This window comes from Hyposmocoma kahamanoa, unplaced genomic scaffold (assembly GCF_003589595.1).
Source record: "Hyposmocoma kahamanoa isolate Upper Pololo Valley unplaced genomic scaffold, ASM358959v1 270, whole genome shotgun sequence".
NCBI lineage: Eukaryota > Metazoa > Arthropoda > Insecta > Lepidoptera > Cosmopterigidae > Hyposmocoma > Hyposmocoma kahamanoa.
The window spans coordinates 1,624,852-1,633,685 of NW_020653770.1; the positions used below are offsets into that span (position 1 = coordinate 1,624,852).

General features: G+C 38.2%; 1 protein-coding gene across 1 annotated transcript in view; it reads left to right on the plus strand.

The window, feature by feature from the left end:
• The window catches only part of LOC113229048 (sugar transporter ERD6-like 5), a 17,967-nt gene extending 11,616 nt beyond the window's left edge, over positions 1-6,351 (plus strand). The window contains exons 4-8 of the mRNA XM_026462530.1: positions 272-456; positions 3,057-3,255; positions 4,381-4,598; positions 4,879-5,061; positions 5,500-6,351. Of these exons, the coding sequence (XP_026318315.1) occupies positions 272-456; positions 3,057-3,255; positions 4,381-4,598; positions 4,879-5,061; positions 5,500-5,724 (1,010 nt within the window). The 3' untranslated portion in view covers positions 5,725-6,351. The remainder of the gene's footprint in view (positions 1-271; positions 457-3,056; positions 3,256-4,380; positions 4,599-4,878; positions 5,062-5,499) is intronic.
• Positions 6,352-8,834: the final 2,483 nt, after the last annotated feature.

Genomic DNA, 8,834 nt, shown 5'->3' on the forward strand with positions numbered 1-8,834 from the left:
GTATAATATGATAAATGTATACAAGTGTTTATTTACAAAGAGCAAGCCCTAGAGTTTCTTGCTCATTCTTCTCAAGGAAATCTGTCTTACGAATGAGCAGCAGAGTTAAATCAATATGATGGTTTCAAACATAATTTGCTTACCTATGAAATAAAGATTATTTGACTTTGAAATGCAGACCCAAGTTGGGTATCAAATCCATCACCTTCTACTAGCTAGTAGTGTGGTCAGTTAACCAAAGATAAAAACAAATTGTTTTTCTCATTTTCAGGATCAATGACTACAGGGTCTCTGTTATTTTGTTCTCTAGGAATTCTCCTATCGTATGCTTTGGGAGGATGGACAAGTTACAGGACGATGTTGTATACCTTCTTAGCAATTGCTATAGTGGGGGTGTTTCTGACTGGAATTTTGAGGGAGAGTCCAACGTTTTTGATGAAGAAGGGAAGAGTAGAGGTAAGGTCTAAGAAAATTAACATGTTACAATAAACAACTAATATTAGACAATCTAAATTAATCGCTTATACATTTCAACTGTCTCCCGTGCTCCTCTTATCTATCGACTCGAGAGATTGGGAGTTCATGGGAGTCTACGGGCTTACCGGTAAGACCAGGTACGGCGGGGGTCCGCGCCAAGTCCTCCACCAGTGACAGGCCTTCACGGGCGTCTCCGGCGGACCTAGATAGGGGTATGGACTCGTAGGGGTTTTTGGTTAGCTTTATTTATTTATTTATAGCTGTAGGACTGGATACGTTTGTCTGCCCCGGTAGCATAGAGAGAGAGCTAGTAGAGGATAAGCTAGATATCCTCCGGTCCCTCCAGCCGCTTAGGTTATTGGGAACTGGAGAGATGTCGTTTTTCGGCGTCGGGAAGTGAGCGTGCCTTACAGCTCCGCCACCAATGAGGATATTTGGTAGTGGACTCTATAGACGGCTTAGCGGTGGCAACCGCTAGTTGTGCAATGCGCAACGGGAAGTGAGCGTGCTTAGGGAGGGTACTGTACGTGCACTCGGGGCGGCTTACTTAAGGCACTAGCCTTACAGAGAACCGGATGAAGTCCGTGCAAACGGGCTGATCCGGGGTTAAGACCTGACTTAGATGATCCCAGGTTCGCTCGCACATGTCATAGTGTCCTTCCCGCATAACCAAGAAGTTGATAAGGAGGGGTACTATAAACAAAACTTAGGTAGAAAGATATGGGACTGCACCTGCCTTGGTACTAGTCTAGGGCCTATGGCGAGGACGCACAAGGGACAGAGACACTGTAACCAACTGATCAAGCGATGATGAACAAGCCCGGAAAGCTAGTAGAGGATGTGCTAGATATCCTCCGATCCCTCCAGGTGCGTAAGTTTCTGGGAACTGGAGAGACGCTTCGGCGTCTAGAGGTGAGCGTGCCGTTAGTTGCGCAATATCCAACGGGAAAAGAGCATGCTAACAGCTTCGGTACCTATCTGGACAATACGGAGGGCGCTGGACGTGCACTCGAGGCAGCTCACCCAAGGAACTGGCCTGTTGAGAATAGGATGAAGTCTGGGTTCAGGACTTGACTGATAAGGTCACTGTGCGGACTTGCTTGCACAAGCTATTGTGCCCTTCCTTTATAACCAAGAGGTTGACAGGGAGGATTATTATAAACAAAACTCATATATAAAGATATGGGACTGTCTCCCGTGTTCAAATAGTACCGTGCATAAACAGTACGAAAGCAAGGAAGCAATGTCATACCTTAGAGCAATGTATATGATTCTATAATAAGATAACATTTGAGATTCAAGAGTTGCCATTTACGATCTGAAAACTATATTGAAACAAAAACTAATATAATTACTGCTTCTGTATATGATAGATGACAAAAATCCTTGGTAGTGATTTTTTACTGTATGTACGGTAGTGATCGTGTAACTCTTGCAAATTTTCTCGATCGATATTTGAAATATTGTAAATGTGTTTGCAAATGTTCATTTACAAAAACCAACCTTTAGCGTCTATTACTAACTTTTTCCCGCAATAGTTACTGTTATTATTATTTATATTGTAACTACAGGAAGTTACGAGTATAATTCTACCATGATTACGATAAGCACCGTACCTAAGTCAAAATTTTACACAATTGAGTTTTATAGATTCACAACCAGCGTATAACCCTTGTAATTGTATTTTAGCTATACTATATTTATTTATTTTATAGATAAGGTACATCAACAGTAGTACATATACTCTTAGATAACAGTGTAACGTTACATTAGGATTGTATTTATATTACGTACCTATTACAGACGTACACGGCATTTAATGTAATAAAATAATAATAAGCAACAAAAAGAACAACAAAGAATTTATGAAATTACTGGGGAAACGATTCGAGAATGTTATTTTTAAAAACATTACGGGAAGAATCAAAAATGTCTATATCTATTCGAACATTAATATGGTTGTAAGTAGAGGATAATCTAATATTTAAGTTGGCGCCCTAGTATAGGCTGTAACAAGATTCCCTAGAATAAGAAAAAATATTGTGTTTATTTTTGTATCCATGAATACTGTTTGAAAGTTTAAGATTATTTGTGTAATTTAATTATTAATCATAATAAATATAGGTTTTTAACACCTTCGTGGTTATTGACTCAATGATTATCGCTAATTACACAGGTTTCTTACCACGGTATGATTTCTTTTTTGTTTTCTCCATGTTTCGGAACGGCTACATGCTTCATTATCACGGGCTGTCTGGTTAGAGGCAGAGACAAGCTTTAAGAACAGACTTATCTTTCTACCCTCTTTCGCTATCGACGACTACCTTTATTGCGATTACTTGTGACGTTACCATTCTCATAATTTTTCTGAAAAACCACACTCACTCTATCCACACGTGAAACTGAAGTTGAAGGACTCTTGTTTTTGTTATTATTATTGCAAGCACTAGACTTCCGGAACTTCCGAACTATCGGGAAAATAAATAGAAATCAAACCGTAGTAAGTAATTAGTGATTATCATAAAAAAATGTTTCTTAATATTCTTTATGTCTACAATTGAAATTTTCTCGATTTTTAGGAAGCAGCTAGATCTATAGCCTTCTATAGGCATGCAGCGATAGATTCCAAGGAAGTACTGCACGAGATGGACAACCTCCGGAGAGCCTTCAACCCCGATTTAATCGGAGATAACACTAATCCGGAAGAGGTTGCGTTGAAACCTGAGAATGAAGAAAAACAGCAAGTTAGGGAGAAAATTTCGTTTTGGAAGTTCATGAGTGAGTACTGAGATTTCATCAATGGGGTTAACTATTCTGGTTCCTAGTTAAATCTATTTGAGAAATTCCTAATGCACCAAATTTCGTTGTCCATTCTGCGCGGTAATGCTGTCAGTGTTATGGGGACCTTTGAGCAATGCCGGCTTGACCTATGGTGCAGGGTGTGCAGCGCATATGGGCGCAGAGTTTTAGGGGGCGCCGAGCCTGTGTCACTCATGGGGCAAGCGAAGCAAACGGCCTATTGTATATAATATTATAGTTGCAGTAGAGGTCCTTGTGAAAGAGTTCGGTCATGATAGTACTGCCAACTTACCTATTTCTGCCACCAAGCAGTAATGTCAGCATTACTGTGTTCCGGTGTTGAAGGGTAAAGGTACTGGTGAATTTACAGGCACATCGGACTTGTCAACTTGTCTCAGGGTGTAATTACACTTTACACTATTTGTAATCGAAATTTCGATCTCTGGGGAAAATATAGCTGTAGGTTATCCATTTTGATAGCGTGCCTACTAGACATCCAGGCTCTACAGGTCCTTTTTAAGTAATTCTTAAAAATTTATAAATAATGATTAAGCCTGTGGCGAATTACTTTATTGATTTTTATGTGACGAAGCCTGTTGCTGATTTATATTTGTGTCTATTTGAGAAATAATTTTTTTTATTAAATAGTAGCAGAGCGCTCGAGAAAGGGTTGGACCAGTTAAGTGTATTACCTATTTCTGCGGCGTGTAAGGGGTTAGAGAAACTACAGGTGTACGGGATTTATCTATTTTATATCTCAAGATGAGGGGCGTAGAAACCGCGCAGGTCTTTACGATTTAAAGCTCTGAGTGCATCAAGCACGATTTGTTCGTCTCTTTTCATGATATCAAGGGAGGTGAGCTTTTAATCGCAAAGATCTGAAGAGCATTGCTACTGCGCCCGTAACCCTGAGACATAAAAGGACAAGTCCTATGTGCCTGTAATGTCACCTGGCTCTTACCTTTAAAAACCGGAACGCAATTACACTCACATTACTGCTTGGCGACAGAAATAGTTAAGGTGACAGAACTTCCCTAGACGAACCCGTTCATAAGAAGTGCTATTTAAAATTTACTCAGTTTACAAAAATGTATGTTCTTGCAGGAAAATCATACCCCACACGACGGGCGCTATTCGTGACTCTGTCTCTTGTAGCATTAGGAACCTTCCAAGGTTTTACCGTGCTACAAGTATATGCCAAGCCATTGTTCGACGAAGCTGTCCCAAACATGTCATCTACAGTATGCAGTATCATACAGGCTTTGATCACTCTCGCCGTTGCTTTGATGAGTGGAACCTTGAGCGATTTGTCTGGAAGACGGGTGAGATCTTTGTTTATATAAGGCACAGTATATTATAGGATTGGTACTTCAACCTGCCCGCGACCATTTTCAGGATGCTATTGTGACTTCTTCTGACAAGTGTCATTTCACAGTCACAGGGCAAGCTCGTTCCATCGTAGATCCTATGTTTGCTCCAGAGCTTGGTAGTGATCAAGTTCAAGTCCATAAAACTATAATAGTCAATTATTTTTTGTGAAATTACTCCACTTTTTATTATTATACTTTCATTAATTACTCTTGTCTGTTTTTACAATTCCAGCCACTCCTAATCTACTCTTCAATAGCAGCGGCCGTGTGTTGCATTGCTCTCGGCACTCAGATACAGTTCCACTGGGCTCCACATTGGGTCACAGCTCTGTTCATGTATCTCTTCAGTGTCTGTTACACTTTCGGAGCGGGGACAATACCTTATGTTCTCGTTACTGATGTATTTTTACCTGAGGTGAGTGCAAATTCATGTGTGTATAACTAGAGATGGGTGGGTTTCTTATTTTATTCACAATTAAAAAGTTTACAAAAAGAAACACAAAACAGCGAATAAAAACCATTAATTTATGTACCGCTGCCATCACATGCTATCAGGCGTCTAATAAAATAGTTAATATCTAATACTTAAACGTTTCTAATAATTTACGCAACTTAAACTTAACAACTTTCACAATTTGATAAATGAATTGACTTAAGAATTGTTTTATAATTTTTCGGTTTACCTATGAGTTTATCAAAAACGTCACTTGGCAATTTATTAAGCAGTAATGGTAACATGTATCTCCAGATACGCTTTCCATAGTTGTTATTGTATGGAGGAAGAACATACCTTGTTAGGTAAATTAGCAATTACGCAGTACAAATTACGCAGTTTACCAATTTTTTGTTACAGATAAAAAGTTTCGTCTCAACTCTAGTCATAGAATGGTCCTGGGCAACCTGTTTCATTCTTCTATTCATGTTCAACCCTCTGGTCATATGGTTCGGTCTTGGACCAGTGTTCTATATCTTCGCAGGACTCTGTGTTGCAACTGCCGTGTTTACATTTTTCCTGTTGCCTGAAACCAAGGGCTTGCCTGTTGATGTAGTACAGGGTTTGTTTAGCAGGAAACGATAATTTAGACTTGTTTCTTAAGTACAGAGGGCAATCCCTACCAGCAATTTGGCCTGTCTGGTATTTGATCATCAATGAATTTCATGCATTTAATTTAAGCGTTATTATTTAAGTTTCTGTTGTACTGAAATCAGGGTTCGAGAAATTAAAATTATTTTGATAATAATTATTATAATTATCTGATAATTTATCACACATAGATAATTATATTATCCATGCTGCTTAATAGGTTTAAAAATGATGAGAAGCGAGAAAATTAAATCATCACGAAGAAAAATCTTTCGGGAAAACGATTTGGTTTGTGTCTTTTTTGAGATTGACATTTAATACATTTGGATACGGTACAAACAAAGACGTTGTTATTCGATTGAATTTTATAATTTATTATCCTGATCAATGGGAGTTATTGTGATAATTGTCATCATTTATTATCATTAGGTAATTATCATTTTGAACCCTGGTTTATATATTTAAATGCAAACCTTAAGTGTTATGTGGATTGTACATTTGATTTTGTTTCTTTGAATTAAAAACTCGCACTAGTTGAAAATACAGTACAATAATTATATAAGATAATCATAAATTTACGTAAAAAACCAAAAGAAATTTAAAATGTAGTGTAATGTTTTATCGATATTTTTATATTTTACTTAACAGACAAAATTAGATTAATTTAAATGAAACTATTTTTTTAAATGTAACTTACGAATATTTTTTGGTTTATTTTTTCAAACAAACCAACGTTTCTTGACCTTTATTTACATGACCAGTAATTTGTGGTCATGGCTGACACAAATTGGAAAGAAATATTACATAGATCCGAAAAAATAGTTGAATTTCCTAGATTAATTTAAATCCTCGGAATTAAAACGCTAGGTCCGTGGTGTTCTAGTGCAGTTTCTTTCTATACTAGGTGGAACGTCTACCTACACAAGCACAGTAGTGTCCTTTATTTTTCTTATTGTTTTTCCTTCTTTTCCTTTTTTCACAGCTCTGTGGCTGCAAAATGTTACAAATGAATATTTTTTAAATCGTGAAACACAATGAAAGCGAGTGCGGTCGGGCGGGGCTCAGGTCGGGATCGCGGCGGGTCTCATTCTGTGTATTTATATGAACGACGACACATTGAGCGCGGACACGTGCCCCCGTCTCGTTCCCGCTGAAAAGGTTGTGCCGTCACACTTTCTTATCTCGGGTCAGAACATCAACTTAGAAGGTTGATGTGCGTGAATAGGTTTATAGTACCTCGTATGCCTTAAGGGTCAGTATGAAAAGGTTGTAAACCACTATAGTCAATTTGTTTAGGTACTTGACTAAATGTAAACAATCTTGAGATGTCTTTTTAACGAAATATACATTTATAAAATGATTTTTACTTTCTTTCAAATACAAAATACAAATACTTAGCTTCATATGAAATTGCATGCCTATTTTTGTACCTATTGATTTGTAAAGTAAACGTTTCAATAAAAAGATGTATCAAGATTGTATACATTTAGTTAAGTACCTTAACAAATGGACTATAGTGTGCCGTGACCAGGATTATGGCAATAAAATATGATACTACGGTCCACAAAAATTTATTTGATAGTTTGAAGGAAAAGAAAGGAAAGAAAGGCTGTAACATTGACTTACAAATAAATGGACGACGGGTCTAATACAAAAACCACGACAAAAATGTCCCAAGTCAACCTATTTAAACGTAGTGACATGTAAAGGAATATGAAAAAGCTAAACCGTTGAATTTAAATTGTAATGTCATCGCAGTACTGTCTAATTTCGCTTGCTTCGCTGTCAGTCGAACAAACGAAGACTAAAGCGTGAATGACGCTCTGTATACGATTATAACGCCCTATAAGTTCGGACACTTTTTAGCGCGGACCCGACACGTCCATATAATTGTAAGCCAATGGGCTGTAACAAGAAAAGGTACGTAAAATACAGGTACAATGCTATAAAACACTCCCTATCTTAATTATATACGGATATGCTAATGGTTGAATTTATATTCGTAGTAGACACTTACCTCAAAAGGACCGAGTTAAATTGGCACATGATTAGTGTGAGAACTGGAAAAAGGATCAAAATGAGACGCATTTGAAAATTACAACCGAACTGCTCGCTACGGCGTTCGAGCAGAGAGTGACGACGGAACGAAGTGGTCAGGAACCAGAGAAAAGGTGATAAAACGGTGGATTGACGATGCAAGGAGGTCACATTGACACCCTGCGCTCGGTGTGTTATCGTTTAAGAGGGAGCATGCCAAAAAAGTTTTGACGTTGGCTCCGCCCAAATTTGTGAAACAAATATATGCCTGAAGTTCGCGTGACATGCGACAGGAGATGTTGAATTTTACGCATTAAAAGTACCAAATTCGTTTTAGCGGAATAACTCTAAAACTAAAGGGATTTAAAAAAATCCGTAGTGACAGTTGTCGATCATGCATAAATATAATTAATTATCTAATTTTTGTCCTAACAACCTGTAGCATTTCGAGGATAAATCGAAAAAATGTGAAAATTAGAGGTCATTTCGTGATTTTTTTCTATCGAGGAAACATTATTGTTTTATGTTTCTGATTAATGTCTATGCTTGAATATATCGTGTAGTTACTCATACAGTATTTTATTTTTAACTTTAAAGTGGATATACCCCTCTAAAATCAAATCGAAGATTAGGAATTTTTCCTCTGCTCCCTCTTAAATAAATACACGGAATTAGACCCGCCGTGGTTCCGACCCGACTCGCGCCAGACCCGCTCCCGCTCTCTATGTTTTTCACGCTTAAAGCTATAGGTCGAAATGCGATATTTGAACTTCGTTACCATCTGTAGAAGTGGAATTTGATTTTAGTTCCTAATTTCACGCGATGCATTGCGTCGGCGTTGCATTATGACGCTGCGTCACAACATATTAGATTAGTAGGGTTAGCACGACAGGCCGCGACTTCATGAGAGCGATATAAAGCGCGAGATCTATAAGCGAGAATAGCAATATCTCGCGCTTCGTGTTGCTACCGCGCAAATCCTGTCGTGCTAGCCCTACAGAAAGACATGTCACACGGTGTGTTAAAACGGCACGCGGCAAAGAAACGCGTGTGCATCGGACAACTGA